General features: G+C 47.2%; 5 protein-coding genes across 7 annotated transcripts; 4 read left to right on the top strand and 1 right to left on the bottom strand.

Moving 5' to 3' along the window:
- Positions 1–204: 204 nt before the first annotated feature.
- On the top strand, positions 205–712 carry Lcp9 (Larval cuticle protein 9). The gene is made up of 2 exons (XM_001361181.3): positions 205–336; positions 397–712. The coding sequence occupies exons 1-2, from the start codon at positions 325–327 to the stop codon at positions 661–663; spliced, it is 279 nt and encodes a 92-aa protein (XP_001361218.2). The 5' UTR covers positions 205–324; the 3' UTR covers positions 664–712.
- Positions 713–775: 63 nt separating this feature from the next.
- egg (SET domain bifurcated histone lysine methyltransferase eggless) lies at positions 776–5,309 on the top strand. The gene is made up of 9 exons (XM_002138589.4): positions 776–1,667; positions 1,761–1,996; positions 2,058–2,175; positions 2,231–2,526; positions 2,588–2,849; positions 2,916–3,421; positions 3,480–4,202; positions 4,266–4,979; positions 5,047–5,309. Exons 1-9 carry the CDS (start codon positions 878–880, stop codon positions 5,251–5,253), a joined length of 3,852 nt encoding a protein of 1,283 aa, XP_002138625.4. The 5' UTR covers positions 776–877; the 3' UTR covers positions 5,254–5,309.
- Positions 5,310–5,987: 678 nt separating this feature from the next.
- On the top strand, positions 5,988–13,344 carry Eps-15 (Epidermal growth factor receptor pathway substrate clone 15). Of its 3 annotated transcripts, XM_001361183.5 has the most exons (12): positions 5,989–6,439; positions 6,525–6,761; positions 6,845–7,605; positions 7,686–8,007; positions 8,078–8,167; positions 8,413–8,475; positions 8,643–8,840; positions 8,897–9,385; positions 9,449–9,637; positions 9,715–9,783; positions 11,598–12,165; positions 12,232–13,344. In XM_001361183.5, the coding sequence occupies exons 1-12, from the start codon at positions 6,374–6,376 to the stop codon at positions 12,945–12,947; spliced, it is 3,768 nt and encodes a 1,255-aa protein (XP_001361220.3). In that variant the 5' UTR covers positions 5,989–6,373; the 3' UTR covers positions 12,948–13,344. The 3 variants fall into 3 exon arrangements, with proteins under 3 accessions (XP_004444275.3, XP_001361220.3, XP_004444273.2); XM_004444218.3 differs by lacking the exons at positions 11,598–12,165; positions 12,232–13,344 and adding an exon at positions 10,192–11,322 and having other exon boundaries at positions 5,988–6,439; XM_004444216.3 differs by lacking the exon at positions 8,413–8,475.
- A 53-nt stretch (positions 13,345–13,397) lies between these two features.
- Positions 13,398–15,279, top strand: GstE12 (Glutathione S transferase E12). The gene is made up of 3 exons (XM_001361184.5): positions 13,398–13,532; positions 14,403–14,513; positions 14,584–15,279. The coding sequence occupies exons 2-3, from the start codon at positions 14,419–14,421 to the stop codon at positions 15,158–15,160; spliced, it is 672 nt and encodes a 223-aa protein (XP_001361221.2). The 5' UTR covers positions 13,398–13,532; positions 14,403–14,418; the 3' UTR covers positions 15,161–15,279.
- On the bottom strand, positions 15,278–17,114 carry LOC4804704 (neuralized-like protein 2). Its single transcript, XM_001361185.4, has 3 exons — positions 16,457–17,114; positions 16,100–16,402; positions 15,278–16,032 (listed from the first exon to the last, which is right to left on the bottom strand). The coding sequence occupies exons 1-3, from the start codon at positions 16,929–16,931 to the stop codon at positions 15,917–15,919; spliced, it is 894 nt and encodes a 297-aa protein (XP_001361222.3). The 5' UTR covers positions 16,932–17,114; the 3' UTR covers positions 15,278–15,916.
- Positions 17,115–17,192: the final 78 nt, after the last annotated feature.

Below are 17,192 nucleotides of genomic sequence, written 5' to 3' on the forward strand. Positions count from 1 at the left end.
GCGTATGATGAGCATCCAGGTAAAACGAGAATATTCCGCAGATTACCATAGATTAGTTCCTGGGACTTGACCAATAATTAATGCCTGTCACACGCCTTGTGCAAAATGACTGCATCAATGTTTTGTTAAATTAAGACAAAAGTCTATTTAAATCCAGTTATGAGGAAATTTATACGCTTCGTTAGGCTGCCCTGCCGGCTGCTGCGCCGCCGTAGTCGTCAGGTCAGTCGCGAAATGTCAAGAAAGCAGTATATAAACGACTATTTTGGATGGCATTAGTTAGATTTGTTTCGCACTCTGTCAGCATACATATCCTTATCCAACATGAAGTTCGTGGTAAGTGAAGATCTCGAAAGATTTAAAAGGAATATCCTTTATTACAGTGTTCTTTTCCAGATTGTTCTCGCCTGCCTTCTGGCCCTCGCCTATGCCAACGAAGAGGCTGATGTCCTGAAGAGCGATTCCGAAGTAAACGTTGAGGACTTCAAGTATGCGTATGAGCTCTCCAACCATATTAAGGCTGTCCAGTCAGGTGTGCTGAAGGAACATGATAACTGGGTTGTCTCTGGCGAATACGAATATGTGGCTCCCAATGGCCAGCTGGTCAAGGTTGTCTACACTGCTGATGAAACCGGCTATCACCCAAAGGTCGTCGAGGCATAAGCTCCTAAACAATTCATTCCTAAAATAAAGTCAAACGTATAGCAGAAAATAGTTCGTTGCAATTCCCTTTTGAAATGTTCAATGCGAATGGCAATCTTCTTCTTCAGTTTTCAGTGTTACCAAATTTCTTGCAAATTCTCTCTGGAACAGAAATCAAATGCGTTTTCGCGTTTTTGTGCTAAAACTATTCCAAACAATTTGAAAAAATTAAGTCATGGCTTCGGAGTCCGCTGCCATGGACATTTTGGACAGCGCAGAAGCATCTTTGAATGTGGCTCCGACCGCTTTGGTGGAGAAGGAAAAAAAGGTGCAGCCGGCAACCGACGAGACAACACCGGAGAAAAAAGCAAAAATGGAAATAGATGCTGAAATGAAGGACTTGACTAATGACATTCCCAATTCGAGAAAGTCTCAAGAAAAGGATCCAGATGCACTTGAGGACGCCAAGGATCCCGAAGCTGACAGTAGCATTGAGTTGCTGTGTAGCCCTACTCCCGCAGAGGCTACAGATGTAGATGCAATGGCCTCAAAAACCGAATCGGACAACAGCGTGGAGCTCCTCGAAAGCCCCCTCAAATCGCCTTCCTCAAACGATGTTAACGATGAAGAGTTGTTGCCACTTGAAGAGAAGGAAAAACCAGGCCCCGCAAAGGAGTTGGAGCCAAAAGAAAGTGAACCCGACAGCAAGGAAAGCAGCAAAAGTGAAGCGTTGGCTGACAGCAGCATTGAACTAATAAGCAGTCCCACTTCGGATGACTCGCTTGCAAAGGAGAAGGAGGTGGAGGTGAAGGAGGAACACGGACAGCAAGCTGAAGCTCAGGTGCTGCAAGAGATTCCACGGAAAGCTGACGACAGTTTCAAACTGCAGGATGATATAGCTATGGAAGAAGATGTACCAGTTCCAAGATCGAAAGCAATGCAAGAATCCAAGGAAACCCAAAAAACTTCCAAAACTACAACTAAGCTGGAGCCGCTTGTCGATTCCATCAAGGATGCAATAGAAGGTGAGCCAAAAGATAAACGAAATAATAATGTAGATTCAATTGAATCGCACATTGAATCTGCCAAAAAATCCGACAACGAAATTCTCGCTGTAGATCTAGAAATAGGTAGCCCTCCAAAAGAAGCTGAGGAAAAGTCTAAAACCGACTTTGCCTGGGATGGGAGGATCTCTTACAACAAAGATTGCATCAACTGCAACTGCAAGCGGCTAAAAAAGCAGTATGTGCTGGCGTGCGTGGCTATTCTGAACTTCTACAAGGTCCCGAGGAAGTTGAAAAGGTCGCAGTACGTTTGCCTGGACTGCTACGACACGGCCGTGGAAATGTACGAGGTGAGGCAGCTGCTAGTTCTGCTGGTGGATCATAGTTTTTATAGAATATTTATTTTTTCAGGAATATGCTGGACTGCTGTTGGCAAAGCAACCGCTGCTGCTGAGGGAATTTAAGCAGGAGCAGGCTGATTTTGTGACCCTGGACAGCAGCGACGAGGAGGAGGACGAAAAGACACCAGGTGAAGCCATCCAACGACTTCCAGAAGCCCAGATTTTAATATTAATTTATTGCAGAAAAACCCGAGTTTTCCAAAAATGTTTTGGATCTGATCGAGAACGAACTGGAAGATGCCATTAAGAAGACGCTGAATAAGGTGGAATTTTCAAATCAATTCAACTGGTCCAAAACTATCCTTCAAGCCAAAATTGAGCGATTGGCAAAGGAGTTCGAGGAGGTGGATTTACAGCTGGCCCAGGTCCAAGGCTTGGCTGACAAAATGCACTGCTCCGTGTACAACTCATGCCAGGTAGTTCACAAACAATTGCCTCCTCTGGATCTCCATCAAAATATCTGCCCTAGTGATTATAAAGTAAGTTAATTCCGGAATAAGAAGAATTTCATAGATTGGATTTTTTTATTGGATATTTTAGCGCCTGCAGCAACTGCCAGCTGCTGGTGATATCGTGCGGCCCCCGATCAAAATTGGGGAGACCTACTACGCCGTCAAGAACAAGGCCATTGCTAGCTGGGTATCTGTAAGTGTGATGGAGATCTGCGACACCACCACCGGCGGAGGTGTCACCGTGAAGGCCTATAAGATCAAGTATCAGCACATGCCATATCCGATGATGAAGACGGTGGCGGCCAAGCACTTGGCCTATTTTGATCCGCCGACAGTGCGTCTGCCCATCGGTAAGTGGGTGCAGCTGATAATCTTCAGTTCTAGCAGATAAATTAACTGTTTTCTCTTTCGGCTAGGTACACGCGTGATCGCATTCTTTGATGGCACATTGGTAGGTGGCAAAGAGAAGGGCGTGGTGCAGAGTGCTTTCTATCCGGGCATCATTGCCGAGCCCCTGAAGCAAAACAATCGCTTTCGCTACCTGATATTTTACGACGACGGCTACACCCAGTATGTGCATCACAGCGATGTACGTCTGGTGTGCCAGGCATCCGAAAAGGTGTGGGAGGATGTACATCCCGCCTCGCGCGATTTTATCCAGAAGTACGTGGAGAGATATGCGGTGGATAGGCCCATGGTGCAATGCACCAAAGGACAAAGCATGAACACCGAGTCGAACGGCACCTGGCTGTACGCCCGAGTCATTGAAGTCGACTGCAGCCTGGTGCTGATGCAGTTCGAGGCTGACAAGAACCACACGGAATGGATCTATCGCGGCTCGCTGCGCCTGGCTCCCGTCTTCAAGGAGACCCAGAATTCTCTGAATGCCGACTGTGCCATCCACCAGATGAGGGTCCCAAGGGTGAGTTTGACTTTTATTACTAATTGATGTGTATCTCACAAAATTCGGGAAATTCCAGCGCACGGAACCGTTCATACGTTACACCAAGGAGATGGAGTCCAGCAACATGCAGGTGGATCAACAGATACGTGCCATAGCCCGCAAAAGCACTTCGAAATCAGGTTCGCCTGCATCAACTGCAGCACCTCCAACTGGATCATCCTCATCCTCCGCTGTCCGTCACCTGAACAACTCCACCATTTACGTGGACGATGACACCCGTCCCAAGGGTCAGGTGGTGCACTTCACGGCAAAGCGTAATATGCCGCCGAAGATATTCAAGAGCCACAAATGCAATCCGGGCTGTCCCTTCCCGATGATGCACCGTTTGGACAGCTACAGTCCGCTGTCCAAGCCACTACTGTCAGGATGGGAGCGCATGTTTATGAAGCAGAAGACCAAGCGGACTGTCGTCTATCGCGGTCCCTGTGGCCGGAATCTGCGCAACATGGCCGAAGTGCACACCTATCTGCGGCTAACCAATAATGTCCTGAATGTAGACAACTTTGATTTCACTCCCGATCTGCGCTGCCTGGCCGAATACTACATAGAATCGACCATCGTCAAGGAGGCGGACATCTCCAAGGGGCAGGAGAAGATGGCGATACCTCTAGTCAACTACTACGACAACACTCTGCCGCCGCCCTGCGAATATGCCAAACAGCGCATTCCAACCGAGGGCGTGAACCTGAATCTCGAAGAGGAGTTCCTTGTGTGCTGCGATTGTGAGGATGATTGTTCGGTAAGTTCAAATCAAATTCAGTTTGAGTGAGAGGCAATCATAATTGAGATGTTTACTTTGCAGGACAAAGAGTCGTGCGCCTGCTGGCAGCTGACCGTGACCGGCGTCAGGTACTGCAATCCCAAGAAGCCCATTGAAGAGATCGGTTACCAGTACAAGCGTCTGCACGAGGGCGTACTGACGGGCATCTACGAGTGCAACTCACGCTGTAAATGTAAGAAGAATTGCTTGAACCGCGTGGTCCAGCACTCGCTGGAGATGAAGCTGCAGGTATTCAAAACCTCCAACCGTGGCTGGGGACTACGCTGTGTCAACGACATTCCCAAAGGCGCTTTCGTGTGCATCTATGCCGGTCACTTGCTGACGGAGGCGAAGGCCAATGAGGGCGGTCAGGATGCGGGGGACGAATACTTTGCCGATCTCGACTACATTGAGGTGGCCGAGCAGCTGAAGGAGGGCTATGAGTCGGACGTGGAGCGCGCGGATCTGGACCACGAAGATGACAACTACGGCCCCGATGCAGAGGACGACGATGACTTTCGACCCAACAACTATTATCAGAAGAAGAAGGAAAAGCTGCGCTCCTCACGCAGCAACAGCAGCAGCACGCAGAACACCGAATTGGACTCGCAAGAACGGACAGTAATTAGCTTCAATCCAAACACTGATCTGGATGAAACAGTGCGTGAAAACTCTGTGCGCCGCTTCTTTGGCAAAGACCAGACCCCCTTCATCATGGACGCGAAGACAACTGGCAATTTGGGACGCTACTTCAATGTGAGTTTTGTTGAGCCGAGTTACATGTAATTATCTTCAATTAATGCTTGTTCCCCTGCTCTTGTAGCATTCGTGCAGCCCCAATCTGTTTGTTCAGAATGTCTTTGTAGATACCCACGATCTGCGTTTCCCCTGGGTCGGCTTCTTCGCGTCCTCGCACATTCGCTCTGGCACAGAGCTGACCTGGAACTACAACTACGAGGTAGGCGTGGTCCCCAACAAGGTTCTCTATTGCCAGTGCGGTGCCCAGAACTGTCGAGTGCGTCTGCTCTAATTTAGTTTCAAGCTCCAACATAATACAAAATAAACAATTAAAAATATTTTTTTTTATTATTCTCTCTCTTAAATACCGCTTTACTGCATCACTTTGCCACATTTGTTCCTCTGTATCGAGTTCAAATTTCACTTTGGCGCAGGTCTAGCGAAATGAATATTATAAAATTGGAGAAATTTTTGTCCTCAGGCTCCAATGAATGCTGTTTTAAATCTATTTCACCGAAATATTGTTTTCTATGGTCTGCTTAGAAATACCGAGTATAAGAATGCATCAACCGCATCAATAGGTAAAAAACATGTCAATACCAATCAAGTTTCGAAGAAGCTTGAAAAACAGAATTTAGCTTTTCGTCTTTCGCGCCTTTTTTATTTTACAAAAAATGTTTAAAACGTACACATTTGCCCTTCAGGTGTCGCTATATTTACATACAAATATAGTAAAAGGCGTGTAGTTAGCGTGTAGCAACCACGTACAACAAATTAATTTTGGTGAAATTGTAGCTGACCGTTTCGCTTAAACCTTATTTAATAAGCAATCCAAAAAATATGAGAACTTAAAAATAGTCAGTCTCTTAGGAAACTGATTCAATAACCGAATAAAATTATTTCTTCAAGGCTGATGGACGTAGCTAACTAGTTATTTTCAACCGAATATCAAAGTCGAGGAATATGATGGAATATGAACACAAATAATTAGTCAGTATATTTACGGTATATTGTTGAACTGTGACGTATTTTCGGTATATTTCTTATAGATAAGTAAACGGTCACACTGCCACCAAAAGGGTGCGGGGTGTTGCTGCGCTTGTAAAAGACAAAAAAAAAACTAAATTTAAGAAGTGTATTCGTTTTCAATTGCAATTAAATGTTAAATGTAGGCCTGAAATGCGCGAAGAAATACTGTAGGTGGCTAGAGCAACTGCCCACGCGCATGCAACCCGTGGTTGACAAAATACAAGCGTTTGAACACTCGCTCTTCGAGAGTTCGTTTCCGTTCCGCCCTCGTCAATAGGAGAAAAATCGATTTTGTGATAACAGACTTTACGCTTACGCGTTCTCGTGCCCTGCTCCCGTTCTGCAGCTTAACTCTTGAATAACAGTAAGAAAATTTGGTCAAAATGAATTTGGATTTTGCCAAGGTGTGCAGTAAGCACATCGGCATCTACGAGGCTTACTATAAACAGGTAAGGACGCCCAGGCGTGGTGAAGCAGAGCGAGAATGTGGCTTGGGTCGTTTTTTTTTTTGCAACCCCCTATTGATTTTTGCAGATTGACCCGAAAGGCACTGGAGCCATCGAGGCCATGACGGCGGCCAAATTTCTCAAGAGGTCCGGCCTCAGCGATGTGGTGCTCAGTCGGATCTGGGATCTGTCCGATCCAAATGGGAAGGGCTTCCTTGACAAGCCCGGTTTCTTTGTGGCCCTGAAGCTAGTCTCGCTCTCCCAGGCGGGACAGGTGGCCAACATGAACAACATCTATGTGGACACTGTCAACCCTCCGAAAGTGGTGAGTAAATCGGCATAAACCTTGCACCAGTTACACAATAGCCACGAACTTATGTGTGTCATACAATATGACCTTTTTCTCAGGGTGAATTACCAAAAACGGTGCCCGCTCGCATTCAAACAGGTCCCGTCGCGAGCGGAGGCGCGGCCACCGGCGACTGGACAATCAGTGTCATCGATCGGCTTAAATACGAGCAGCTTTTCCAGTCGCTCCGTCCACACGACGGCATGCTGCCCGGCGACAAGGTGAAAGGCGTGCTTATGGAGTCCAAGCTACCGATGAACATCCTCGGCACCATCTGGGACCTGGCTGATCAGGACAAGGACGGCAACTTGGACAAGCACGAATTTATCGTGGCCATGCATCTCGTCTATCAGACGCTCCAGAAGCGCACCGTGCCCAGTGTCCTACCACCCGAGCTGCGGAAGCCCGGTGGCACTGGGCCGCCTCCCAAACCTGCCATGCCTCCACCACCAGCTGGCGCTCCCATGCCGCGTGCCCCCAGCGGTGAGGGGTTCGGCGATAGTGGCTTCGTCGCCAACTTCCCCAAGGACATTGCCCCGCCGGCGGCTATTCCTATGCCCATAGCCGTGCCGCCCATGACTCGCATTCCGCCCGTGGGCGCGGTCAGTTCCCAGCCTCTGATCCAGACCGATCCTCTCATACCAATCGGCGCCCCGGTGACGGCCAATGCAGACTGGGTGGTGACTGCCTCCGAGCTGAACCGATTCGAGGAGATATTCCGACAGTCGGACCTGGACAAGGACGGCCTGGTCTCTGGCCTCGAGGTGAAGGACATTTTCATAAAGTCGGGTATACCACAACGCAGTCTGGCAGACATCTGGTGAGGATTGGATTGCAGCTGTTAACCGTTTCCGATGGAAGCTAGCCTTAACCGTTTCCTTTCATTTCGTTTCCTTTCAGGGCGCTGTGCGACACCAATCAGTCGGGTAAGTTGACGGTGGAGCAGTTCGCCCTGGCCATGTGGTTCGTCGAGCGGAAGCAGCGTGGCGTGGATCCGCCGCATGTTCTGACCGCCAACATGGTGCCGCCATCAATGCGCTCGACTGTATCGGGCGTGGACATGCAGCTGCAGGAGACGAAGCCCACATACTCCAATCCCGAGCTGGAGATGATCTCCAAGGAGATCGAGGAGCTGGCTCGCGAAAGACGTGTGCTCGAGACGGAGATCGCCCAAAAGGAAGCTGACGTGCGCATCAAGAACGGGGAAGTCCGCAGCCTGCAGGTAAGTGAATTCTGCAGATTCGATTCCACAATCAAAATGAGAATTAACTCAACTGCATTTGCATTTGCAGAGCGAACTGGACACCTTGACGGCCACACTGAAGCAACTGGAGAATCAGCGGGGAGAGGCCCAGAAGCGTCTGGACGATCTGCAGGCTCAAGTAGTTATTTTGCATGCATCTCTGCCTTAAGGCCGCTGCTTCATTTTGCTTGCTCTTTTGGGTTAACCTTTTAATTTTTAATTTGAACTCTGATTTCCCTTTCTTTGTCATGGTTCCTACGAACTCCAAACTCTACACTCCACACCCTGCTAACAAATTGGCTAAACGCATAACGAAACCCCTACTAAATCGGTGAATGCACTTAAAAACTTATCCACAAAACTTATTCGATTCGATTTCATAAGGTTAACCAAATTACGGCCGTGTTGGCCAACGTAAGTCTTGATATATCCACCACCAACAGCCAGGTTTGTTTCAGTTTCTCCACTTTTTTATGTTATTTTTTTTATGGTGTTCATGTTTATTATACATATGTATATGAATATTTGTTGGCCTGAATGTTGTGCACAATTTTGGCTACAGCCGCAAGCATCCGTCGCTCATCGAAGTCGCATTTCCAAATGTCTTTTTGTAGGTGAACAAGATACGGGATCAGTGCCAGAAGCAGGAGGAGACCATCAACGAACAGGAGGGCGAGCTCAATGCCAAGCGCTCCGAGCTGCAGAAGCTCAAGGATGAGGAATCGTCTTTGCAGAAGGAGTACGACGACAATAATCGCGAGCTCTCTAAGCTGACCAAGCATCTGCAGAATACGCAGCTCCAAATTAGCTCGGTAAGTGGGGTACATTCCTTGGGGTTGCCTTGGGCTTACGCTTTCCTCATCAAAAGGTGCGTTCTATGGTCACTCAATTGATGGAGACCCAGCGCCAGATGACCGATGCACTGCTCATCTGTCGCGCCGCCATGGAGACCCAGAACGCGGAGCTAGTCTCCGAGTACCAGCTTAAGATCGAGCCGGACTTTGATGACGCTCGCAAGACACTCCACAAGGAGATCGAGATGCCCAAGGACGATCCCTTCGACGAGAATAACAGCGGAGCGGCCAATCAAGCCAAGCAGTCGACCAACGGCTTTGGCAACGATCCCTTTAGCGGCCAGGTCAGCAAGCCAGCCATCAATGCCGGCTTCGATGACAGCTTCACGATGAGCTCCGGCTTTGACAGTGGCTTCGATGCGTTTGGACAGAGCGGAGCTGGCTCTTCTATGGGCTTTGGCCAGAGCGTAACAGGATCAGCAACTGGTTTTGGCCAAACGCAACGCGATCCCTTCGGTGCCGACGCTTTCGGGGGCAGCAAAAGCAGCGCCATAACACCGGAGGTAAGGCCGGGCAATGGGTTTAGAGGGAAGCCCGACGACTCACCCCCCGATCATGCATTACAGCCTGGGAAGGACGACTTTGGAAGCGATCCGTTTGCCTCTCTGCATGCACCCACTGGCCAGGGTCAGGTGCTCAGCCCGAACGCACAGAGGTCAGGCCCACCACCACGACCGGAGTCGCCTAGTCCAGCATTGCCGCCAAAGAAATCCAAGATGCCGCCACCCAGACCAGCCCCGCCACGAGCATCCCAAGTAAGGCACAGGACATGAGTGTCTAAGAGGATTACTAATTGAAGGATTATTAATTCCTGTTCCTTTTTTCCCCACAGCCAACGAGTGGTTTCGGCGGAGGCGGCGGGGGAGGAGGCTTCGCTGACTTTGAAGACTTTGACAATAAGGTTGGTACCCAATTCAGTGTTCGCTGGGATCGGTGGTAATGCATGCACACCGTTCACTACCACCTGTATTTATAGTATGGCTAATCCGATTTGGTTTCCAATTACGATTATTTACTAACATTTCTTGTTTTTTTGTGTAGTTTAGAAATAAATTTTTGTTTGGAAGCACGCACTCACAAAAAGTAGAACTTTGATTATTTGTATTGGTTTTACTTTGTTTATTGTACACTTGATTTGTTGCTTAACGGTAATTGCCAGCCCCTCCACATCGTACACCCCGTGAATCCACGTCCCCCAGTAGTCGATGGCTTTGGCTTGCCTTTGGTTTGGTTCCGTTCCCAAGTGCTGCTCGTATAAAACTAACCGTCTGGTCTCTCTCTCTCATCTCTTGCAATTCTTTACTTTCAGTGAACATCTTAAAAATAATCACATTTCTATAATGCATATATCTGATATACATATATACCAGTACTAACACACACACACACACATACTCAGTTAATGGGAGGGCCTCCTCCTCTAGCAGCATTGCAAATCGATTTGAAGCGTACAAAAGCTAATGGCGAACCACATACATATAATATTTACACCTAACCTAAACATACTCGTACTCCTGCATCAGTACGCGAGTACAGACTTATCAATCATGCCTATAATTAGCTAAATGTACTAAATCAATTCAAAAACTCAAGCAAATTCCAAGCGTTACGTCTCGTCGTGTTATAAATGTAGTCACAAGAAAAAAAACATAAACAAAAACAAAAGAAAGAAAAGAAATGAAATGGATAAACGTAGCTCTATTCAAAGTTCGATTCCGAAACGTTGTGCAATATATTGTATTTAACTTAATATTACGATTATGTTATGGAGATTTCCCTCGAATTTTTTAAATACCGAATCTTAACTGGAGAACATCTAATCATATTTTCTTGGATGGTTTGTTTTTTTTGCTAGTCAAGAGAAGGATCTCTCTAAAGGGAATTTAAATGCAAGTTGTTTGTTGTTTCTGCATATGAGAATACTAACGTTTATAGCCATACCACATATAGCATATATTGACAACATTTTACATCGTAAACTCATATAAAATACAATATATAAGTATTATGGATTATGGATGTAACTGCCGCAGAATATGATAGTTTGAATTTTATGGGGGAGGGGCCATCAGACTCCGGAGTTGCCTGCCCGCCCCACTACTATTTACTGATACTGCATCAGATACAAATTTAAACATACATGCTATACATAGAAATCAATGCGGTATAGCTTAGCCTCCAAATATTCAGCTATATATTTGTCAGATTTTGATTATAATAAAGCCCCCACACACATACACTTCCCACAAGCTTCCCGTGCATTGATTTTTCTGTGCATCACATGGCTCCGTACATAGAATATACATACATATATCCATATACACATGCGTACTTATAAAGAGGAGCGGCAAACCTAACCCAAAATACACACAATGTAACAGACAAAACGTTTTGCATTATTAATAAAGAGAAATATCTATGTTCGACATCATTCCACGTACGTCAGAGAGAGAGTTCTATTGGGAAGGACAAGACCGGCTCCCCGGTTTCTGATTATGGTAATGCTAATGGTCGTGGTCCTCCTCCACCTTTGCGATGTGTGCTTCAATGCTTTCGTTTGACTTTTGTGCTTATGGTTTACCCCTTTTTTTTACTGTATAATCTCTTTGCTTATAAGTTAGACCCGATTTGAATTGATTTTAATTTGATTTACTTTTAATTTATTTGATTTTTACCCCTCACACACTCATACCATCCCCGCAAACATACGTACAGCTCCAGAACATTCCCAGCACGCCAGCAAACACGCCCACGCCCATGGCCACGGCCACCCCTATTCCAACGATCAATGCCTCGCTGCTGGACAGCTTTTCCCTGTTCGATGATACAGCCTCAGGCTCCAAGGCTGCCAGCACACCTCTGCACCCCTTGCTAGCGTCATCCTCATCCACGTCAACAGCGTCCACAATTCCCACCGTCAGCAGCACCAGCACCATGTCCACCACCTCAAATAACCAACACTTGTCGCGTTCCAACACACCGCTGCAGACGCAAGTCACAACGGGATTGGGAATCGGAGTATTAGCAACGACAGGAAGCCTGGGCCTGGAAGCGAGTCTTTTTGATGCCTTTGGCGGCGGCAAAGGAAACGTCAATGCGAAAACACCAACGCCAGGCCTCATCACGGGGCCCACAGACTTTAAGGATGATCCTTTCAAGGACTACCGCTATGAAGATCCGTTCAGCATCAAAGATCCCTTTGCCGACGATGATCAGGAGGAGGATGTTGGTACCAAGGGCGAGGCCCATAAAAAGAACTTTGCGGAGGACTTTAGCTCAGAGGGTGCGTACGCATATTGGTTTTTTCAGCTCAGGATAATCTCATCATGATAGAATTTTCATATTTCAGATGAGATGGGAACCGGCGCCGCCAAGACCCTCAACAACATGAAAGGCATGAGCATCAATAACAACACGAAACCGAGAGCCGTAACACCCTTGAACAACGATATCATGCAGCAGTTCGATGCATTCAATCTGAACGCGAGTCCGGCCCCATCCTCGCACCACTCGAATGCCTCACAGAACCACAAAAAGTCCCAGTCGGCGCTGGATGCGTTTGCGGACTTTGATGACTTTGGATCGGACACAGCTGGAACTACAGCCACAACAACAACAACGACGACAACCACTAAGAAACTCAGCGATTCCTTCTTCGATGCATTTAATGACAACTTTAAGCTTAACGACACCACAACCACAGCCACAGGAACAATGCCGACATCGGTAACAAAAGCTTTGGCCAGCGAACAAATTAGTACGAGCAGGACGTCATTCGATGCCTTTGCCGTTAGTAGCGACGCCTTCAATGACAACTTCGAGGACAGCTTTGGTGGAAGCAAGCCGACCAATTCCACCCAACTGGACAACAATTTTGCCAAATTCGAGGCCTTCGATGTCCATAACTTCTCGAGTGACTTTGGCAAGGGCTTCCCGGAGGGCAAGCAGAATGGCGGGGCCAAGAAGGAACAAACTAAGGATAGGTACGCGGCCGACTACTCAAAGCCGGAGAGCTTTGACGCTGACCTGGAAGAGGCGCTCAAGCGCAGTATGCTGGACAATTAACAACTGAGAAGGCGAGCGCGAAACGAAACAGACGTGTGTGATCGAACAATTTGAAATCTCCAATTAAGTGCATATAATGTTCTATACGACACCATTTAATAACTACTATTTATGATCGTTTGATTTAGGCTTCGGACCTTCGAGCTTCAAGCACTTTTTCTGTACCTCTTCTGGGCTCAAGGATTTGCTTGATTTGAATTTTGAATCGCACGTCTGCCGTGTAGGATGAGAAACGTTGGTATTACTGCATATCTATAAGCTCTTTAAGTACGTTCACATATTCGTCTACATAAATTTATAAAATAAAATTACCAGTAATCATATACTCCTAGACCCTAAAAACATTATGATTTAACCTGTACCAAAAGTCTATGAATAATAAACGAATGAAACGACATCATCATCATCTGCAGCCGCAGTTCTGGTGCTGCCACTCTCACCAATACCAATGCAAATGCTTGCGTAGCCGTAGCCGCGCTCAATCTGCGGTCTGCCTTTTGCGATTCGTTTCGTTACGCTGCTCCAGGTTCTCTTCCACATCACATTTACTTTTCCGAGTTTGCAGCGAGCGGTCATAGAAATTTTGTGAGTGTTGTGCGCTTAAACAAATGTGAAATAATAATAATCTTCAAAGTGGAGGGATGAGGGTGATCAAACGCTAACAACCAAGTCCCCCCCTACATACACACACATATGTAACATGTATTCTGCTGCATTAGCGCTACGAAAACAAGAGGGACTTCGGTCCGCCGAACATTTGATACCCTCACAGATCCAACAGCACTCCGCGCTGTATAAATATAGCTGGAAAAACAAGGTTTTGTGCAGCGATTCATTGAAACACGGCTACAAAAGCTGATCAAGAAAATGCATATAGATTTTTGGGGACGGAATGTTATGTGGAACCGCAAACGTCTGCCCAAGATAGTATCCTCTTCAAGGGTATTACAACCTGCCGGCAAACAAACTTAGATGTGTACGAAGCGAGAGAGAGAGAGCCAACAAGAGAGACACACATAAAAAAGGCACGATCTGTGCTGTTCCAACATCTGTACTTTTGCCCGTGTCTATTTGATTGCGTGTGCGTGTGTGTGTGCTTGGGCCGCTAATTACATTTGTTTTGTAAATTTAATTTCCCAGCGAAGGGGATATTGTGGGGGGTACATAGGTATGTATGTATGTGGAGACCAGCGATAACTGGACTGTCAGTACAATTCCTTCAGGAGTGTCGTCTGATAGTGACTTATCTTACATATACATATTTACGTATGTATGTTCAAATGTTTATGTAGTTGCGTGGTTATCTGATATTCCCGAGGGTAAGAGAGTGTTGGTGTATGCGGTTAAATATGTGGTGTGGTGTGGGGGGGGGGGGGTTTGGACCGCTGTTTAATAAAGTTAAGCGCGTGGGTGGCTCGAAGAGTTCGTCAAACTAATTTCATCATTTTGCCACAGTTATCCACAGTACACCATGTCGAAGCCAGCTCTCTACTATGCCACATTGAGTCCTCCCTCACGCGCCGTTCTGCTCACGGCCAAGGCGATCGGTCTTGATCTTGAACTGCGGTAAGTTCCCACAACCATAATACCCCATATACATATAAACCAATTAACCGGAGCCTCCCCGCCCGTACAGGCCAATTAACCTGCAGAAAGGTGAACATCTGACGCCGGAATTCGTCAAATTGAACCCCCAACATACAATTCCGACCTTGATAGATGGGGATGCAACGATAATCGACTCGCACGCCATCTGCGCCTATCTGGTGGAGAAATACGGAAAGGAGCAGCAGCAGCTCTATCCAAAGGACTTGGTGCAGCGCGCCAATGTCGATGCACGTCTGCATCTGGATTCGGGTCATCTGTTCGCCCGCCTGCGTTTCCTATACGAGCCGATCCTGTACTTCGGTTCGACGGACTGTTCCATTGACAAGATTGCCTACATACAAAAGTGCTACGAGATTCTGGAGGGTTTCCTCAAGGAGCAGCCCTACTTGTGCGGCACTGATCTGACCATTGCCGACTTCTGTGCCGTGGCCACAGTCGCTTCGGGGAACGATACCGCTCCAATTGATGAGTTCAAGTTCCCCAAAGTCAACGCCTGGCTGAAACGTCTTGCGGAGCTGCCCTACTATCAGGAACTGAACGGAGATGGGGCCGAAGAGCTGAAGGCCATTTTCAAAGCCAAGTTGGCCGAGAATCGCGGCAAGTAGTTCCCCTAGCGACTACTTATCCAATCTTTTATGTCTACACATACATTTATCTATGCTTGAATAAACGGCTTTAGTTTTGCAACCCCATGGGGCATATGGAATACGACAAATTACAGCAACTTTGATCGGTATTTTATTACATTCTTAGCTTACATATAGCAACAATTACTTAGAGGTAAAGCAAATGGAAAACGTCTTGAATGGATCGGAACCGAAACGCTAAAAGGCAGGGCGGTGTTGGGTCTGGTCAATATTCTGCTGCTCGTAGATATCCTCTTGGATAGGGGTATGTGTATGGTAACCCTCCTATTGAGTCTGTAAAATATACACCTACACGATGCTAACGATGGTTATGTTTACAAACATAGTCTCGTATGCGGTTTTTTTCTTTTTTCAATTTATAATGAACGAAACCAGATATAAAATATAACTAGAACATTTTACAATTATACACCTGCAATAGCAAAGGCTGGCCTGGGAATGGGATTGTTGTATGGTTTTCAACTGGAAGGTAGGGGAGTGCATCGTCATCAATCCATTACATTAAGCACCCAAGGCCTGCTGTCTGGAATCAAGAGTCAATGTACGAGCACTTCAGTTGTGGCTGCTGCTGCTACTGCTGGTACTGGTTGTGGTACATGCTTATAAAAATATGGGTAAACAGACTATCACGATCCACGTTCATGCATACACACTCTCTCAGACATTCACACTGTTACACAAGGCTCTATTACATAAAGCCGTCTATGTGTGACACTAATCTCGGCGCAGCAGGAATCTTTTAATGCTTTCCGGCAGTGGCAGGTCGTTAACCGCATCCTCTGGGACGTGCTCCAGGATTACATTGCGGCAGGCGCTTTGCAGGGACAAAACTGCGGAATCGAACAAGTAGACGGTTATAAATATACGGAAAAACATGGCTCGATTGACTGCACTTACTGCCATCGAGCTGGATAATGCGGATCTGCTTGGTGGTACCGTACACATCGATAACAACAAATAGGGGTGCCATATTCAAGGGAATTTCCCTGGCGACTGGTCCACGGGAAACTCCATTAATGATGAAATGAAGCTCGCCCCTGGACGGGCTGTTGGTTGTGGGCACGTAAATGATGCCGATGCGCGAACCTGTGTCAGTGAGCAGAATGTCCGAGTTTCCTTTGCCCATGGCCGGACGCAGCAGTCTTTTTGGCAGCAGGCCACGCGGTGTCTTTATATGCGGGGCATCGCCCAGTAGGTTTCCTAAGAGAGCAGGCGTTACCAAAAGTTTCACTGCATCAATGGCCGTCTACTCACTGTGTGACTGACTATAGGTCTCTGGCTCGATTATGTCGACGGGCTCCTGCCGCTGATTCATATCGAACTTGGAGATCGGATAAATCCAGCTGTTGCCCATATTGGCCAGGTCGGGCAGAGCAAAGTGCGGAAGGCCCTCGGGGCTTGCCTCAATCACATTGGGAGTCAGCTCGGTGAGGCCCAGGCGCATGTGGCCCGACCATCCGCGCTCTATCTGCTCAATCTCAATTAGGAATATGTCGCCCGGCGCCAGCGGACGCTCCGAGAAAGCCAATGCATCAGCGAAGCTCGCCCTGCGATACGCGACGGTAGCATCGTCATCGAGCTGGATGTTTGACCCATGATAGGGATGGAAACGGCTGATCTGGCGCTTCAGACTGCCCACACTGTTCGACAGCGGATGCTGGTGCGGCGGCTCCGCGTCTGTTGGCCCATCGAGCTGGGCCGCCTGGTCCTGGTTCTGGGCGGCTTCCATGACGCGTGGGCGTTAATAACTGGCAGTCAAGTTATGCCCTGTAATTCTTGACCTTCCTTTCCGTGCTATTATTTACCCTTTTTCGTATATATCTATATACCCGACTGTTTTTTGTTGTTTTGTCGCTGAAATGTTGTTTGACGCGGAAGCAGTGCTGCGAGCTACGACAAAATCTGATAGTGTTGGTTAGGTTATTATTAAAAATTGTTTGTAAAAAAAAGGCAAAATGTTTCCAAAAAGATTATTTTGGTATTGGTATTA

The sequence above is a fragment of the Drosophila pseudoobscura genome, chromosome 3 (assembly GCF_009870125.1).
Source record: "Drosophila pseudoobscura strain MV-25-SWS-2005 chromosome 3, UCI_Dpse_MV25, whole genome shotgun sequence".
NCBI lineage: Eukaryota > Metazoa > Arthropoda > Insecta > Diptera > Drosophilidae > Drosophila > Drosophila pseudoobscura.